The 20,293-nt window shown below is 38.9% G+C and overlaps 1 protein-coding gene across 1 annotated transcript in view; it reads right to left on the bottom strand.

Moving 5' to 3' along the window:
• Positions 1–15,995, bottom strand: part of SHROOM3 (shroom family member 3) — a 123,503-nt gene extending 107,508 nt beyond the window's left edge. Inside the window, exon 1 of the mRNA XM_025043791.1 lies at positions 15,857–15,995. Coding sequence (XP_024899559.1) covers positions 15,857–15,936 — 80 coding nt within the window. The 5' untranslated portion in view covers positions 15,937–15,995. The remainder of the gene's footprint in view (positions 1–15,856) is intronic.
• Positions 15,996–20,293: the final 4,298 nt, after the last annotated feature.

Consider the following 20,293-nt stretch of genomic DNA (forward strand, 5'->3'; position numbering starts at 1 on the left):
TATAATTCACTTTTTGGGTTTGTTTGTATCTCTCACTTGAAAATGAGGTCTTTGATGATATGCAATAATTTGTCTTATTTATCCTCCATTCTTAATGCTTCACAGAGTATCTGACATGTAGTAGGTGTAAATAAATAGTTTTAGTCTTGCTATTTCCTGTTATGTTCTCTACAGAGATGAAAATCAGCATTGCACATCTTTTTCTACATGAAGACTCACTTTGCTCAATTTCATCCAGCCCCGTAACCTTTCCTTTGATTTTCTATCTTCAGAATCTCTCTCCAGAGTTCTTACCTCTTCCCCAAAGTAATGACCTGGTTAATTCCAGCTAGCACAGTGAACATAAGTCACCAAGGCTTGAGATTTGACAACCTGTAATTTGGTGCTTGGCTTCTCATCTGCACAGTCTGGGGAAGCTAAGCAGATATGATTCATGCTTTCCTAATTTTCGCAGTTTTTGTGGGATTGTGGATATTTATTATAAATGTATGAAAAAGCCCTTGGTAACTGCAAAAAAGGTATGGTTATCAGCTGTACTTCATCAGTGTGGAAATGGTTCAGAGATGAAGTGATTTGCATTCAACAACATATCTAAATCCAAAACCAGTGGTTTCCCCACAGCCCGTTGAACTTAACTGAACTCCACAAGGACAGGACCAATTTCAGGAGCATCCCATATGACCACAAGGGAAGACCTAGGTGGCACTGATCTTAGAACATGTGTCCTTGGGAGGGGTCCTGAAACCAGCCCAGTCTGCAGGGGACCAGGTGCTCACTACTAGCTCGACTTACTTGTTGGGCCTGGAGACAGTTTGTTATCTTTGCATTTCTGTATCAGGAAATCCAATAGTCACAGAGCTGGGAAGCAGGCTTCCTCTATAATTAGGACAACAGGCCAATGGATGTCACTGTTGCACCACAGAAACAGAATCTCAACCCCAGGGGACCTTGAACAGTAGCACTCTCATTATTTGGTTACTTTAACAGAACAGAGCATACCTGGAGCCAAAAGGAAACTATTTTAAGTGGGATTGTAATTAATATTCCATTTTTAATTTTTAGAGCTAGTAATGAGCAGGGACATTTAGGTTTAGTTAAAGTAAATCATTTAAGTTAAGGCAAATAGCTTTGAACAGAGTGGGTTCCTAGAAATGAATGTGTGTGTCACTTACCAGGAGAAAAGATAACAAAATGAATCAGACCAGGTCCTCTGACTTCAAATGTCGTATTTCTTTCATTTTCCATGACTGCCTTTCCTTTCACAATTAGCCGATGTGCAAAATTATTTAAAAGATACACATGCTGATACTTTGAGTGAGACCTCTCATGTATCAATAGCCAAGCATAAACATTTTGGAAGGGACTTCTAATCTTATCCTAGTATAATGATCAAAGGAAGAAATACATTTATTAAGCGCTCATTTTGTACCAGGAATTGTGCTGGTACAAAATTCTTTAAGGTAAGTGTTATTATTTACATTTTTCATATGGGAAAATTGGGGTTCAGCAAGAGTAAATGACGTTTCCAATTATACAGCTGACAACATAAATGCAAGTCCATGTCCACTGGCCTGCAAAGCCACTTTACTTTCCAGTGTGCTCCAATTTAGCCCATGCATTCATTGACAGCCCACTGTGCATCCACCACTGGATACTACAATCAATATGGTGCCATCTTGCCCCCAGAAAACTCGATAAGGTCTTTGGCAATTATACTGCAGCACAGAGTGAGAAGGGCTCTTGCCAGGTGCTATGTAACTAAGTGAGAGGTCAGAAAAGGCCTAGAGGAAGTAACCTCTAAATCGAGATCTGAAGAGCGAATAAAATATGGCAGGCAAAGGGGAATATAAGTCGAGGGTGTTTTATCATGAGGAATATCTAGTACCTAGGCATAAAGTGGAGAAATATTATGGTTACCTGTAATTTAATCTTAAAGAAGATTTTTTAAAGAAATAATCTGTTCCTTTTAAATTGGAGTGAGTGTGAACTATGATACTAATAACCTATTGCCCAGTAGTAGTTTCTAAGGAGAACCATAGTCCAAGCCTTGTCTTGGAAACAGTGAGGAGACTCTGGTACCACAAATGTACAAGAAATACCTTCATGGGCTCCTTTGTAGCTGGAACCCAAGCAGGAGCAACAGGAATATGGAATGAAGGACACCCCACGGGCTCTCTTTGTATACTTACTCTCCTTGTATACTCGCTCCGAGACCCTGACCCCAGACCACGGAATCCCCAATTCTGCAGGGTTAGAACTGGCCATTGCAGAGGGCACAGCCTATGAGAGTCTCCACATTATAATTTAATGAGCATGAAATTGTGACTGTCTCTCTGTTTTCAGTTCTGGTACAAATTCTTACATTCACAGATAATAGACGTAAACAGCTACTGATGACTACAGTGCTTCTTCTTCCATTCAGCTCCAGAACTCTCTCCACCCAGCAGTGGGAAAGGAGATCCTGAGAGATAAATACCAATGACATTCCCTGGCAATTCTTATGGACCTTTAGAGCTGTCGGGGGTCACGGGCTAGAATCTTTCTTGGATTTTCTGACGATGAGACCTGTCACTATTGTCAGACAGGCTTAACTGGCCTTTTTGGACACTTTCTTAAAATATAAATAAATTGGGCAACTAATCCTACACTTTGTATCTTGCTTTTTTTTTTTGAGCTTTGAAGTCTAGATATGGAGAAGGAAAGGTTAAGGGAGCAGTCCCAGAGAGAAGTAACAGGAATGTCTGTGTTTATTGTAATGACACTCATAAGATTCAACCCTTAGCCCAGGAACTATCTTCCTCTTTTCCTGCCCAACAGTCATCCTTGGTCTTTGTCACATTTAATATTTTCATATTTTCAGAACATAATGGCAATGCTAAAAAAGAATATAAATTACTGAAATATTTAATAAGTATATATTATACCTATATCCCAGGCTCTGTGTTTGAAGAGACACAATGAATGGTTTAAACAATGAGGCAGAAGAATGGTCTGTGAGGCCTTCAGACTTGTAGATGCAAAGAACCTGAGACAAAACTAACACTGCAGCTCAGGTGGCTGATATTTGCATGTAATACTTGGTAAGCTACTCCTATCCCCTCAACAATTTGGAATGTATGAAAATGAAATGTAAATAGTGGTATAATTTTCATTAAAATAATTCCTCCATTTAGTAAGCACTGGGCACCTACTAAGCATAAAGGCCGATGGTAACCTAGTCCACTTCTTTGGGTGAACTCATTTTCATTAGTTTAATCCCCCCTTAGCCAAAGCCATGCAGTAGGATGGGGTGGAAGTTAGACAAATAGAGCTCAAATCCTGGCTTCTCTGCTCACTAGCTGTTTGACTTTGGACTGACCACTTTTTCCCTTCTGAGCTTCAATCTTCTCATTTGCAAAATGGGGATAAGAAGTTGATATGATAGCATTACACAATGGTTACCCTCACTGAGTATTTCTTACATGCTAGACACCAAGAGTGGCACCTTATAACAAGTGTGATAAGCAGTCATCCTTGATTGTTCCTTCTTCTTCATCTCCCATGCCCAAGAGTCACCAAGTCATTTCATTTTATCTCTGAAATATTTCTTGAATCTCTCTCCTACTTCCATTGCCCTAGTTCAGGCCCTCACTATCTCCTGGCCGCCTAAGTCGGCCTCCCTGCTTTCACTCTTATGCCCTTGAATCCATTCTCTATGTATAAAACCAAAACAATCAGTTTAAACAAAAACATATCACTCCCTCGCTTAAAACCCTTCAATGGCTCCCCACCTCCTAGAATAAAATAAAAGCTCTTAGAATGTCAAAGTCATCCTGTCTGCGTGTCCAGACTTTTAGCATTCTCTGCCCAACATGGAACACACTCTAGGCTTGTTTTTACCTCTGAGTTTTGTCTTATGCTTCATTGTTGCCCATATGACATTGAATTATGCTTCTGTTCAGTGTTCTCACCTCCTCTACTTGCTACCTTGTAAGACTCAGGTCAGATTAGGCAAGTCAGGAAAGCCTTCTTTGATGTCTCCACTTTCCACTCCCAAGTTGGGTCAGGAGTTCTCTACTCCTGACCATTACCATGTGCTCCCAGCTCCTGGGAATATCTACTTCACTGCATTTACCACGCCGATTGGTAATATGTTGACCGATGAGTTCTCCCTCACTAGACTCCTCTTTGAGGCAAAAACCATGTCTTATTCATCCTTATATCCCTATCACCTGGCACAGTTCCTGGCCCACAGAAAAGGCTCAATAAATAAAGTGAGTGAAGGAATGAAGACAGCAATGTGACTCCCCAGTTCATGCTCTTTGCATACACCACACCCAATCTCCAACATGTCACGTGTCTGGAACAGTGGTTCTCAACCAGAGGCAATTTTGCTCCTAGGGACATTTCACAGTGTCTGGAGACATTTGGGTTGTCGCAATTAGGGGCAGAAGGAGTGTGCTTCTGGCATCTAGTGGGTAGAGGCCAAGGATGATGCTGAGCATCCTACAGTGTCCTATGCAGCCCCCACGACAAAGAATTATCCAGCCAAAAATGTTAATAAGAGCCAAGATTGAAAAATCTGGATCTAGAACAGGGTCTGGTACATAGAAGACCTCTATATAAGATTCCTAATCCTGGACATTAGTGGCACTAGTTGCAGAAGTGATAATCATGCTTAATATCAATCATATAATTTTACAGTATACTGTTTTAAATTTATTGAGTAATTCTGCACGATGCGAACTCATTTTATAGCATCAGACCTAAGGGAGTTCAGTTCTACTTTTACAGTCATACTTTAAATAAAGCAAAAGTCCTATTCAGGATCAATGGAGTATGATACATGGCCCTCTTCACCCACTTCTCTCCCAACACATACACATGATATATCTGTGCCAGGCCAGTGTCCCTGAACAACCAACTAGAATCCCTGGACAGTAGGGGTAAACCTATATTAATTAGCTCATGAGCTATGATGTTGAAATGTGTGTGTGTGTGTGTGTGTGTGTGTGTGTGTGTGTGTGTGTGTGTTCAAATGTATTTCTTATCCTGAATGAACTCATAATTTGGAACACCCTCTTTAGGAAGGCCTGGTCTCCCTGAGATCATAAGAAAAATATAAAGATTAAAACTTTTAAGCTGTCAGGTGAGTTTTTAATTAGCCATTTGACATTGCACAGCTGAGGCATTAACCTATGATATGGGACACAGGCTGACCCACTTCTCAGGGGCCTCAAAGTTCCATCAACTATGCATAACAAGTTCACACTGGGCAATTTTTTATCTATGCATGTTCAACCACCTAATATTTGGAGATAGGATGCATGGTAAAGGAACCTGGCTAGAAGGTATCATAACCAGGACATAAGTTCTAAATTTACCACAGTGACACTTGCCTATAATTCAGCTGCATGACCCCCTGTCTGAACCCTGAGGCGAATTTATGGTCAGTTTCTCCTGGTTATCTTCAGCTCTTCTTTTAGTTGCCCTCTTATCAGTCCAGATGTCTTTTACTTTTGAGAAGAGCCATCTTTCTTGTCTCAGCAACCCCTCTTTCTCTTTATCTAGCTCAAATTATTAAATTGCTAAGACTGACTGCCAACACTGGATATGTTTGCCTCTGTTTAATACACACTGGCAGAGAAGTGGCTATGGACTTCTTTTTGTAAATTTAACACTTAATTCATCCTAGAATACTTAATTCATTCTAGAATTTCTAGGCCGAGATGAAGCATCTTTCTAAGCCTTTTAAAATAGATTTGAGTCCCAGTATAAGTAGGTGTGACCTGCTTTATTCCAGAAATACTATTCAATTAAAAAATAATGGTTTTAGCCACCATTAAAACCACGACCAGATTGAAATTCAAGATTAATGAAATTGGACACTGTGAAACTTTGCCAAGGCCCTGATTTGCTAAACAGATAACTAATGTCCAAAAGTGACAGCTTATGATAGAAAATTTTCCATTGGCTACATTGGCATTAAACATATCTTAAGGGAGTTCAAACAAATTTGCAATGAAGAGGCTTCTGCTGGTTGTGCTGAGGGCGTGGTGCTCCTTGGCTTAGGCAATTAGTTTATTTATAATTTAAACAAACAGAAAATGCAGCACTAGCCTGCTCTTAGGTTTCCTGATGGCTTGCCAGCCACCCACTCAACTATCTTCTGAATGGCAAAGGCATTACCCATTGCTATGCAGGTGTGGTAGGAAGCCTCAACCCTTTTCAAGCTCAGGAGTTCCCTGGCTTCTTCCTTATTGCTGGTATTATAGACTGAATGTTTGTCTCTCCCCACCTCTAATGTATATGTTGAAGCCCTAACCCCCAGAGTGGCCATATGTGGCTATGGAGACCTCTAAGGAAGTAATTAAGATTAAATAAGGTCATAAGGGTGGGACCCTGATCTAACAGGATTTGTAGCAGAAAGCTCATTTTCTCTCTTTTTTGCATGCACATTTTTGCATGCACCCAGGAAAGGCCATGTGAAGACATAGTAAGAATGTGGCCACTGCAAGCCAGGAAAAAAAGCTCTCATCAGAAACCAAATCCTGCTGGAACCTTGATCTTGGACCTTCCAGCCTCCAGAACTATGAGAAAATAAATTTCTGTTGCTATGCCACCTAGTAGTGGTATTCTGTTATGGCAGACTGAGCAGACTAATACAAATTGTTATTATAAACTGTAGCAAGGAGTGAAAAATCTACCAAGGGTATAATAATTGCCGTCACAGCAATCACCTAATAATTGTCACTGTGTGCATCACAGATTATCAAAATGCTAAATTTTAGAAGTTTAGAAATAGTTCTATTTACAGTTGTATCAAAAAGAATAAAATACCTAGGAATGAATTTAACCAAAGAGGTGAAATACCTGTACACTGAAAACGAAGACATTGATAAAAGACATTGAAGAAGACACAAAGAAATGGGAAGACATTCTGTGCTCATGATTGGAAGGATTATATTGTTAAAATGTCCATACTACCCAAAGCAGTCTATAGATTCAATAAAATCCCTGTCAAAATTCCAACGCCCTTCTTCACAGAAATAGAACAATTCTAAAATTTGTATGGAACTATAAAAGACCTTGAATAGCCAAAACAATCTTGAGAAGAACAAAGCTGGAGACATAACATTTCCTGATTTCAAACTATATTATGACACTATGTAATCAACACAGTATGCTATTGGTATAACAACAGATACACAGATAAATGGAACAGAACAGAGAACCCAGAAACGAAGCCATTTACATAGGGTCAATTAATTTCTGACAAAGGAGCCAAAAATATATAATGAGGAAAGGATAGTCTCTTCAATAAATGGTGTTAGGAAAACTGGACAGCCACATGCAAAAGAATGAAAGTGGACCACTATCTTACACCATACCTGAAAGTCAATTCAAAATGGATTAAAGACTCGAACATAAGACATGAAACCATAAACTCCTAGAAGAAAACATAGAGTGTAAGTCTCTTGACATCGGTCTTTGCAGTGATATTTTTGGATTTGACACCAAGAGTGAAGGAAACGAAAGCAAAAATAAACACGTGGGACTACATCAAACTAGAAAGCTTCAGTTGGTGCAGCAAAGCAAACCATCAAAAACATGAAAAGGCTACCTGTAGAATGAGAGAAAATATTTGCAAATTATGTATCTGATAAGGAGTTAATATCCAAGATATATAAAGAACTCATACAACTTTATAGCAAATAAATAAATAGATAGATAGATAAATAAATAAATAAATACATAGATAGATAGATAGATAGATAGATAGATAGATAGATAGATAGTGAGCAAAAGAACTAACATTTTTTCAGAGAAAATATTCAAATGGCCAAGTATGTGTAAAGGTGCTCAACATCAGTAATCATCAGGAAAATGCGAATCAAAGTCACAATGAGATATCACCTCACACCTGTTTAAATGGCTATCATCCAAAAGACAAGCAAAAACAAATGTTGGCCAGGATGTGGAGGAAAGGAAATCCTCATGCACTGTTAGTGGGATTAAAAAGTGGCACAGCCACTATAGAAAACCATATGGAGATTCCTCAAAAAATTAAAAATAGAGCTACTACATGATCCAAAAAGTCTACTTCTGGGTATTTATCTGAAGAAAACAAAGTCACTATCTTGAAAAGATGTCTGTCTGCACCTCCATGTTCACTGCAGAATTATTTATATTACTTAAGACATGGAAACATCCTAAGTGTATATCAGTGAATGAATGCATAAGGAAGATGTGGTACACACACACACACACACACACACACACACACACACACACACACACACAAGAATACTACTCAGCCATAAAAAAGAAGGAAATCTGTCATTTTTGACAATATAGACTGATGTCGGGGACAATGTGTTAAGTGAAATAAATCAAAGACAAATACTATATGATCTCACTGACACGTGGAATCTAAAAACAAACAAGAAAAAAACAAGCTCATCGATAACAGAGAACAGATCAGAGGTTGCCAGAGACTGAGGGGAACGAAATGGGTGAAGGGGGTCAAAAGGTACAGAATTCCAGTTATAAGTAAGTCCTGGGATGTAGTGCACAGCATGGTGACTACAGTTAATGATACTGTGTACCACATTTGAAAATTGCTAAGAGAATAGATCTTAAAAGATCTCATCACAAGAAAAAAAATTTAAGTTTGTGTGATGATGGATGTTAACTAAACTTATTTTAGTGATCATTTCATGACATATACATTTATCAAATCATTATGTTGTACATCTAAAACTAATACAATGCTATATATGTCAATAATATCTCCGTTTTTTTAAAATACTAGATTTTAACCCAGGAATTATTTTACGGCAGATGGAGAATTAATTATAAACCAGAATGTATATACATACATACATACACACACAATTTTCTTATTGTTATCCTTTCAGTATCTTTCTGGATCATTTATCTAATTTGGGAGAAAGACTAGTTTATCTTTTACGACACAATCTCAGATTTATATAGCACATTTCTTCCAAGAAGTTCAAAGGATTTTGCTCAAAACTTCTCACTAGTTTTGATTGAAACCCCTGGAATCTAGGCAAAAAGCTGATTCTATTACCCCTTTTTTTCATGAAAAATTATTTTGCTTTCTCTTGGTATTTGATGAGAGAAACAGCTCTTTGATTTTGGGATCTTTTTAAAACTGACTTTGTTCTTTTTAAATCCCAACCGCTCCAGGCATCATTAGCTCCTTTTAATATAAGTTTCAATTTCCTTTTATCCCTTTGAGTATGGGTTCCAATAGCCTCAAAGCAGCACCTTTTAATTGGCCTGGAAAAGGTCACCCTTCTAAAAAGAGGAAACCATATCACACATTTTACTAAGTCCATGTGGGTCTTTGAGATCAGAAAGGGATAGTTGCAGGGGGTGGATTCATCCCTCAGCAAATGTTTAGGTGGTATGTGATTTCATTTTCAACATAATTACTTTATAATTACATGTTCTCAGTCTTATCCAACACATTCTTTGCTATAATTAGTTGTTCTTTATTTAAAATTTGCTTGTCTTAAAGATTTTTTGTCCTTTTCTTTTATTATTTAGCCAATGGCTGAGGGAAATAATTGCTAGAATATGCAAGGCAACATGTGTGTGTGGCGGGGAATGCATCAAGGTGGGGGAATACATTAGGTGTTCTTGTATCATTTCCTAAAAAACATATGACTGATATGTCTGTACAGGAGAGTGTCATTAAAAATTTTTACATACAAGGAAACCACTGTTTTTAATCAAAGAAATCTTTTTGAGGGAAACCTACTCTATTAGTCTATAATTTCACTTTCTTCTAGTGTTACAAAACTAACCTAGATCTGGAGTGGGTACCTAAAATCCTGCAGTGGAGGAGGAAAGTAGTAAACCTTTCAAGGCAATCTGCAAGAATTCATAGAAACTTGACTCCATCAAGGCAGCAATATGCTGGAGGGTAAGGTTGGGGGTGGAGAGCTGCTAAGAAAACCACTCCTAGTCTTTGCAGGGTTAGCCATCCTCTTCAAAGAATCACTGGCAAAAAGAAATACTCTATAATATTTCATCTTTTGTTTTTAAGACACTTTTAAGAAGTTCCAATATATGGTACACCTCAGGAGTCATTACTCAAACACTTAGAACAGTTAAACACTGTTATTTCTACACACTTCATGTCTGATAAATAGATCATGGATAAATATTACTGTTAAAAACGGCATAGCAGAAAGACGCTACAATACACCAAATGAAAAATCAAGGTCTACCGCTTTCTTTTTTCCTATAGTATTGCTTGAGAAAAAATAAATCGATGAGTTGATTTCTTTACAAACTTTCCAGAATCAAGTTCTTTGGTTTCCCCTTCTTTTGAAGAATTGGGTGAAATCCTAAGCTTAGCATATCTAATAGAAGTAGACCATTAAGAGCAAGGTAAGCAGTTGTCATCCCGTTTCCTGTGAAGCACTGTGTTCTGTGTTAGATGTTGGCTGTCTGCGAACAATGCGGACAATTTGAAACACAATCAAGGAAGAGGGTCCTCGATTCTTTATGACATAAGAATAACAGGTGAAGGAATTAAAGACTAATCTGAAAAGGAGAAGACCTGGAAGGGCAGTGCTAACTGTCCTAAAAAGGTTGGAAGGCAGGGGTCCAAGTGGAGGCTGGTTGACTACGTTAGGGGACTGCTTTACACATGAGAAAAGAACTGAACTGCATGGATTTTCAGATCCCTTCTACACTGAAGTTCTATGAAAATGCCTACCTTAGGGAGAAATAATTTGAAGCCACAAAATTTAGTACAACCAAATAATTCAAATATTAATGATTTGAAAGATCTAGGACTGTGGAGTTTCTCTTGTATGTCTTCGTGTGGGTTTTCCTAGTACAAAGCTAAGAAAAGATTTACTTTATTTCCTTAGAAGAGGCTGTATGTTAAACCAGTCTAGTTCACTTAGACAAAAATAAAAAACAAAACAAACAGAAAACCCAAGTCCTTTAAAGGATGCTCCACCAAGACTGTTTATCTATAGTCATTTATTTAAATAGGCTCTTTTGAAATTTCTGTGTGGGTTGTACTGGGTGGATAGATACAGCCCTGCTACAGCCATCATGTCGCCCAGTTGGAATGTGGAGAACTCCACTTCACCCAAGGAACCTTTGGTGACTCTCCCTTCATGGCCTCCATGAGCAGTAGAGACATTAAATGAGGTCTGAGTCATAGGAGGCATCCTCTGGGGCTGTTCAGAGGTAGTGAGTCAAATTCCAGGCTAATAACCTGTGGGGAGGGAATGGAGAGAGAGACAGCAGGAAGGAAGGTGCTTCTTCAGACAACTACCTCTTTTCTGGTGCTGGTATTTGTAAAGTCTGCCATAAAGAGAAGTAGCCGAGCTCATCTTAATTGACTTTTACTCTGTGGCTGATCTCAACATGATGTTATGGAAACAACTTCATATTATTCAGTTTAGGCAAAAGACTTGTAAAAGAGAGATAGAATGGTGCTAAATATACATACAGACTTTGGAGTCAAAGAGCCAGGGTTCAAGTTCTGACTTTCTAATCTCTACCAGTGTGAACTGGAGCAAGTAAGTTACTTAACCTCTCTAGGCCTATATTTAGTCAACTATAAAATGGGCCTAGGAATAGTTGCTGGCTCATAGCGAGTACTAGATAAATGTTAAGCTTCTGTTATTTTCACAGAAACAGAGAACAGTCCCACTGGAGCTTGCTTCTTCAGTCCTGTCCAAGACACAAAAGGAACAAAAGTGGCATTGAGGTAAGAATCTAGGTCACATCAAACTTGTTGCTCTACTGATTGAAAAAGAGCATGACTCCAGACTGGGTCATGTTGAAAATGAAAGTGAATCCTATACAACTTTTAAAGGAGATAAAACTGTATGTCCTGATATACAAAGATGACCAAAATATAGTAAATGAAAAAGCGTGTTATAAGACAGTATGATCACCTTAGGAAAAAAATGATCATTATTAATTTAAATGACGATAATATGTCAATATATATAAAAAATCTGGAGATAATGGATAATGATTTGGGGGCAAGTGGGATTGCATGGGACACTCACTCTACATCTGTTATTTCTGTAATATTTGAATTTTATAATGAATATTATTAACTTTTTAATTAGGAAAATCAATGTTTAAAAAGAAAAAGCATGTTATCCTATTACAGATTTTAAATTTTACTGTATACTGATCACCTTATACTGGAGTAGGGTATTAGTAATGATGATAGATAAGCTGGTGCAGGAAATGTTTCCTTATTCTCCTTTCAAAATGATGATAACACATATCAAATTTTAGAAGCTCTTTCATCATACAAATCCTCCCATGAACCTGTCAAAGATGGTATTAGCGATTAGGACTTTGAACCGTGCAGCCATACATCCTGGTTTGATCCCGATTCCACATCTTACTAACTGAATGACTTTAGGTAAGTTTCTTAATCTCTGTGGCTCAGTTAATTTATCTGTTGAATGGGGCTAATATTAGTACTCAAGCGGTGTTGTGAGGATGAATTGAGGTACTACATGTAGTATGCTTAGAACAGTGACTGGCATATAGTAAGCACCAAATAAAACATTTAGCCATCATTATTTTAATCCTCACTTAGAGAAAACTATGGATACATTTATCTTAAAACAAAACCAAAAAACCCCAGAATCCTGACATTCATTCTTACTGCTGCCTCTCTAAGACCAGAATTTTATCACTTAATTCATAGGTTGTTGCTGTTCCTTCCTACTCAGGCTCCTTGCCTCAGGCACCTCATGCTCCACCCTTTCTTGTCTGGCACTACTGGATTCAGCTCGTTTAAGGTTTCCCTTTATCTCTTACAGCTTGGCTTAAATGGCTTCAGTGGTTTCTCATCATCGAATTAAAACTTCATGCATTTTCTTTTGTTCCTTCACACACTGGCCTCATCCTACTTTTCTTACATGTGACACAGTGTTTTAAACACAAACCCTTTGCTTCAGCCACACTGGTCCACACATTGTTCCCAAGTCTGAGCAGCCCCCCAAATCTGAGCCTTTGCCTCAGATGACTGACCACACCCCCCCCACCCCGCCTCCTTAATCCCATCATTTCAAGATCCCAATGAGTGGTACTATATTCGAGAAAGCTGCCTGACTTCTCAAATCTATGTTACCTCTATTTGGAATTCCTAGAGCATCTAAAATCCTCACCCAAGCTCTCATCTGAGATTCAATTATAGTCACTGAGCATTTAGTGATATAGTCAACAAGCATTTATTGATTGGGTTTTGGAATTCAGAGGTGAAGAAGACAAAGTCCCTGTCCTCATTGAGCCCATGTTTTATTAGAGGTGATAGAAAGTAAACCACTAATTACTTGGCCGTGGCTGGTCCTGTGCTTGGTCAGAGGCACATTACAAGTCCCAGTGGTGGTCCAAAGACAGAAACAATCACAAAGTAATGAATCAACGTCAAGGGCATGAAGTGGTGGCTTATTTTCCTTCTTCCAAACAAATTTGCCCTTCCTCTGGCTGATCAAAAACATGGAGCTGGATCTGAAATATTTTAAGATCCTGTCCTACTTAAACTTTCAAAATTATAGGCTCTGACCAATTTGTCTTCTCCAGCACCAACCTCTCCCTGGTGTATATTTCCTCTTTCCTTTCTACTTAGTTCACCTCTATATGCCAATTTATTTGTTAAAAACCAACTGGTTAGTATAATAATTTAATTCAGCATTTGGCTTGAGGCCAATACATTGAGGGCATTCAATAAATAATGGTGCCTGGTGTGCTTTCCAGATCCTGGCTGCATATGTTTAAGATGAAGCTGGGATCCTAGGAGGCAATCTCAAGAGAGTAGGTGAGGAGTGGTGGAGCTCTAGAGACCACAGAGGCAAATTTGCTCTGACTGCCTGACTCAGAGATTACATACACCTGTGTTGGGCTAGCTGCAGTGAAGCCTACGATATACAAATGTTACTCTCCTGAGTTGGTTAGGGTGTGACCTTCTTACTGACATGATTTTCCAGATTCAGTCTGGGTAAAAGTACAAAAAGGCTTCCTCCCTGTGGGCACACAGGCCTTCATTAAGGAAATTCTCCTTCCTGTGAGTAGGTGGTTCCGGGACGGGTGAGGCAGGAGTCTTGGATTGTGAGAGCAAAGAGAAGACAGGGAATCCTTAAAATACAATTTCATAGACAGCATGTGTCCACCTATTCATCAATCCATTCATTCATCTTATCTAACTACCATGGGATAGGCAGTGAGGCTACAAAGGTGAATATTATAGGACCTGGCTCATGGGAGATACTCAACAAATATTTACTAAATTAATGATTCAAGTTTGTGCATTAGCTTTACTTTGATTATCACTTCCTATTGGAGGACATTTTGTACTTTCTTATGACAGATATTATCTAGCATAGTTCAGCCCACAGTTAACAGAGGTAGCACAGCCCACAGAAAAAAGAATACTCGAGCATATTTCCTACATTCTTTGACTTAGATTGCAGATTTCCTCATTTTCAACCTCCTTTCCTGCTGTCTTCTCCAAGTCTCCATTTATGTATCCACTGTTTGATTTCTCCTGGCTTCTGAATGATAATTCAAATACAGATTGCTTTCAGGCAACACTGGCAGTTTCAATTTAGCCTCTAGCTCTCTCTTCTAAGCTGATTGTCAGACAGCAAGGGGATGGAGAGAAGTCAAGGGAGTTGGCTCCCGGTTCTTGCTGGATCACCTGGCTTTGGGGCAATTTGGCTTGCCCAGCTGCATCTCTCATTCTCCCTCCGTAGAATGGCAGTGATGCCAACTGGCCCAGAGATAGAGCAAGGACTGATGAGCTCATAGCTGGAAAGGATTATTGTATCCAAGAACAAAGCAATATTATGAGGTGAAATTCTGATTTTATGGTCCATCAATACCAAGCCTCATACTGTTTCTGGCTTTTCTGCTTCTGTGATTTTGGCATATTACTTCCAAGGAAGAGGGCTGAATAATTAGCATGACTCGTCTGCTCAAGCATAGACTCCCATATATAGAGTGAATTTGGCACAAATAAGAACACTCGGTTGTAGCTGGCTGCTAATCAAACACAGCCAGCAGGTGAGTATGAAGAACACCTGGTTTGGAGAAGTGCTTCTGAGGCAGGAGAGCATTTTTAAAGTGTCACTCACAGCTAGATTCAATTAAACTACAAGTTTGAAAAGAAATCATGTTACAAAAATGAGAAACTCATCTTTATGCTTAAGGATGCAGAAACTTTGCAGATTACAACTACCAAAAAAGAAGAAAGAAATCACACACACACACGCACACACACACACACACATGATGGCAAAGAATTACTTTTTTTCCTCTTATAAGGTTTACAAAAAAAAAATTCTTTGAGCATAAATTGTGGAGGTTCCTCGGGATGGAAACTCCCCTTTATATTTGCTTGTAATAATCCAGCAGCTGACAAATATGTTAGTAATGTATACAAAAGACGAGCTAAAATCCAAAACAAATACTATGCTCATAAGCAGAACGGAAAATGGCAAAAATCAATGAAAACTATGGATAATCATGACTGTTCTTCTATTTTAATTTTCAAACATAAGAATGAAAAAGCAGATATTGTTCGTATTTAAAAAGAAATAACTTGCCAGAAATAGGATTCTCTTAGAGAAAATGCTGTCTAACCTAAAATCGGCCCCAACATCACTAGAAGATGCATTTAACATCCATTTCGTGCTTGTGTGCCAAGCGAGCACTTTCAGTTTACCTAATGGAGGAAGTAGGAGTAATGAATGCTATGTCATTGCCTTCATAGTTGTCACTTTCTCTCCAAAAGCCCTCCTGCAGGAATACTGGCTAATAGGAAACACAGGCCAATGCCGCCTCCACTTACGGATTTTGTAGCCTTCTTGAGTTTTGAGTCCCAAGCCTGGGGAGAATCAAAGCCAGGCAGCCGCCTTTGCTTAGCACCATATTTGAACTGGGCCGGCAACAAGACTGTTGCAGGAGAGGAGGGCGGCCCAGAGGGAAGAGGAAGAGGCTCTTACTCATCATCCACTCAGAGCTGGCACCGGTTATAAAAACAACAGAACTCCCCCATGCAGGAGCACCTCCCAGCCACCTTGCCTCATCACCAATTTGCAGTAATGGGCTTTGCTATGGGTATAAAAGGGAAGGGTGCTGGGCGTAGGGAAAAGGCCACCAAGGCAGAAAACAAACAAGAGCTCCCAAGCACCCAGAGAAGCATTCATTTCAGGGAGGGGGCGTGCTTCGTATTGAGGGGTTCCTCAACAAAATGCATATCCCTCAAGAGGAGGGATCATGGAGTTAATTATACCAGATTTGTTAGGTACTCAGTAAATGACAACAGGCTTCTGTTTGGAGTTATTTAGAATGTCTCCCTAAACCCCTACACACAATTGGTGGGAATTTAAATTGGTGTAGTCACTATGGAAAACAGTTTGGAGGTTCCTCAGAAAATTAAGAATAGAACTTCCATATGACCCAGCAATTCCTCTTCTGGGTAGGTACCTGAAAAACTTGAAGACACTTATTTGTAAAAATATATGTACCCCTATGTTCATTATAGCATTATTTATAATAGCCAAGGCATGGAAACAACCTAAATATCCTTTGATGGATGACTGGATAAAGAAGGTGGATTGATTTTGAGAGTATCATGCTAAGTGAAATAAGTCAGATGCAAAAGGACAAGAACCATATGATTTCTCTCATATGTAGGACTTAAAACAAAAAGTAACAAACTAACAAAACAAACAAAAACAAACTAAAATATTCAAACAACAGAATGGTAGTTACTAGAGAGGATGGAGGATCGGGGTGGATGAAAAGGAGAAAGGGGGTCAAATATATGGTGAAGGAAGGAGACTAGACTTTGGGTGGTAAACACACAATAGAATATGCAGATGTCATATTATAATATTGTATACCTGAAAATTATATAATGTTGTTAACCAATGTTGCCTCAATAAATTTAATTCCTGTCTGATCTCAGAAGCTAAGCAGGGTCGGGCCTGGTTAGTTCTTGAATGGGAGACCACCTAGGAAGACCAGATGTTGTAGGCATAAAAAAATATATATATTAATTAATTAATTAATTAATTAATTAAATTTAAAAAAAAGAATGTCTCACTATAACTAGAACCAGTTACATACTTCGGGTTGCCAACCAAAGGTGTTGGCAATTCTTTGGGTCCCTAGTTAAGGTAGTTTCTGAGACCCCTCAAAGATCTGGCTTCTGGTTACTAGAAGGGTATTGCCTTACAAATATATGTGTGGGATGACAATTTTTTCTCCCTCTCTCTCTTCCCTCCCTCCCCCGACTCTAGGCCCACTTCATTTTCTAAAGAGGCAGGGCTTATAGGTGGGTCCATGGGAGTTCTGGGTTGTCTATATCGTTCATGACTTAATACCCCTTCCTCCCCATGAGGTTAGGTCATTTTTAGAGTTGGCAAAACCTTTAGAGTCTTCAGAAGTAGTAAACACACGTGTCTCTTGATTTGATCTGTGGAAGACTCATTCCCTAGGGTCAGACTGCAGGGGAAGCACAGATTAGAAGGGATCGTTTCATTTATGTCTTTTTGAATTTATTTATTTATTTTTTAAAAAATCAGCTATTGTTGCCTTATTCCTTAAGGTAATTTTAAAGCTGTGCAGATGGAGACTCAGAAGAAAATGAGAAGGGAGGGCTTTCATGGATGACTCCTGCTATTTAAACTGTCGAACCCACTTGGTCTGGTCCCATTGAATGTTAGATAATTAATCTTAAACTAGGTCCTCTGAAAGAAAATTTTGACTAAAAATATTTTTAATTTGTTTAAATTAACACTTACGCCCAGAGGATAAAGGCAACCCATGTACTGAAAATAACTAACAACCAATAAACCAATCATCTAAAATCTCTTAAAAATTGTCTAATATTGCATATTTATTTAAAAGGGTAAATATAAATATGCAATATCAGACAGTTCATTTTTGAAGTGTCTATACATTCAGTGCTATTAAAAAAAATAGAATGGACAAAAGTAGAGATTGAAGTCTCCTGTTGACTTACCCAACAGGCTTGGCAAAAGCTTTCTTTGACCTCCTCACGAAGACAGCCTCCTAGGTGTCCGGCTCCTAGTCTCTCTGCCCAAATTCCAATCCCAGTGCGTGTTGAGTGGCATTGCCTAGTTCCCTTGAGCTATCCAGATGCCACTCATTGCAGAGATTCAGAGTCATTAAATCTTGCCAGACCTGACCTAGAGACCTGGGTGGAGAAAGGCATTGTAGAAGAGGCGCTGACCCAGAACCTTGCACACTCCCTCAACACACATGGACTTAGCCCAGCTCCAGTTCTTGGCTTTGACTCATGAGCCTAGGCCTACTGATGAGGGTGTTTCCCTAATGCAAGCAATTGAAAGAGTTTTGTCTCACTTCTCACCGAGGATATTCCCACAACTTCTGAAGCTTGGCTTCATCCTTACAACACATAGATTTGTCATTCGGGGTAGAATTTTCTTTCCTCGTTTGTTTCTCCTTTAGCAAAGCTCTCACTGCCTAGAGGAGCCAGTGACTGTGGGGCTGCCATCAGCTTCTAAAGCTTCTATACACCTGGGCATATCCTTCTACTCAAAATAATATCACTATATGAAGAGGCTAAAAGGAGAAAGGAAACATTGAATTTCATACAAGAAAAAGAGAAAAAGAGCCTGAGTTATTCAGAATAGCCTCCCTTTTCTGAGACCTTTCTTTCCCCTATACATAATGATTCTTCTGTTGTCCTCAGTTTTTGCTACCAACGTTCCATTCCTGATTATATTTCCAGGGTGAGGCCAATCCCTCAATCCTTATGTTTTCATTAAACCTAGGAAAACCAATGCAAAACAGAGGCTTTTCCTACTGCATCTGCAAGTGTTTTAGTTCAACCCCTCCAAGCCCATCTTTCCATGACATAGCATGCCCATTCAGAAAAGTACTGTGATGTTTTCCTTTATTTTTTTGAAAAATCCCAGTTACTTAAATAAAAGTGTATATTATAGAACTATCTTTTCTCCCATCCAGGAATGAATTGAAAAACCATAATTCTTGGGACATTATAGGCAAATAGTATTGCTAGGCACATTAGGAAAAGTGACTTAAAGTTAGTAACTTCAGGGATGAAGTAAAAGGCTCCTCTGAGTCCCTATACTTTATATGAAAGTAGCTACACAGGATGTCCGTTAAATACCAAGTTGTTTCTCCTTGGGTTCCTAATGGTTGGAGTATTTGTTAAACAGATAGGGATGTGTATATGTTTTTGCACTGTGAAGTCTACCAAATGATTTTAAAATAATTGGATGTTCCTTCAAATATTTATCATATGGCAGTTAAATAAAGAACATCTTAAAATTCCAGAATTTCTACAGAAAAAAAACTCTAATAAAATAAAGGGATATCAATTATACGTTCTGCCCATTTATGAAATATATTCAGGGCAAGAAGAGTTCCCAGGATTCATTTTGAGGAATTGGACTTTGCAGCATAAGAACTGGGTAGTCTCAATTCTTAGTTATAAATAGTCTATAACCAGGGGAGTCACCTAGGATACCAGAAGGATAACTTTCATGTAAGGCACCAGGGCCAACATCTGCCAGTTCTATACAGGGCAATGGTGGGTATCTCTGATGCTGAAATCCAGGATTGATGTGATAGCACAAAACAAATGTCAGGAGCCTCCCTGAGGTTCTGCTTTGCATTTTTGACAAGCCTAAAGATCCAGAGACCTCATACTTTGAGTTGCTCCTGTGGTGAAGAAGCCATGTAGTTTTTTTGAGTACTGAAGGTTACTCTGCTCCAAGGAAATGAAGAGTATATAAAGGGCAAAGATTTTTGAGGAATTCCCAGCAGTAACTCTGATGAAAATCTAAGGGGGGGGGTACCCTTAGGAAGATATTGTTCCATTTCTCCAGAGGTCTCTTAGACCTGGTCTAGGCAGGATGGAAGTTGTTTGGAAGAATCATAGCACCTTGAGTTCCACATTTCTAGAATTCCAGAGCCTGGATTATAGGTCTGACTGTCTCTGCATCAAGCTATAGAAATGAATGTTTTCATCAAGAAATTGAAGTCACCATTTCCTTTGTGAACAGCAGTCAGACCCCAAAAGGAAGAGGAAAGTAGTAGGTCCCCTTGGAGAAGAGACTGTACTTTCTGTCACTAAAAGGAAGATTGTTATCTCAGAAATGTGGTTGATCAGTGAGTGATCCCCAAATTAGCAGACGCCAGGGCTACTATGTAATGACCATATCGATGAGAAGATAGTCAGAAGTAGGTTGGCCAAGATGGTCCAGTG

This window comes from Pteropus alecto, unplaced genomic scaffold (assembly GCF_000325575.1).
Source record: "Pteropus alecto unplaced genomic scaffold, ASM32557v1 scaffold161, whole genome shotgun sequence".
In the NCBI taxonomy this organism is placed as follows: Eukaryota; Metazoa; Chordata; class Mammalia; order Chiroptera; family Pteropodidae; genus Pteropus; species Pteropus alecto.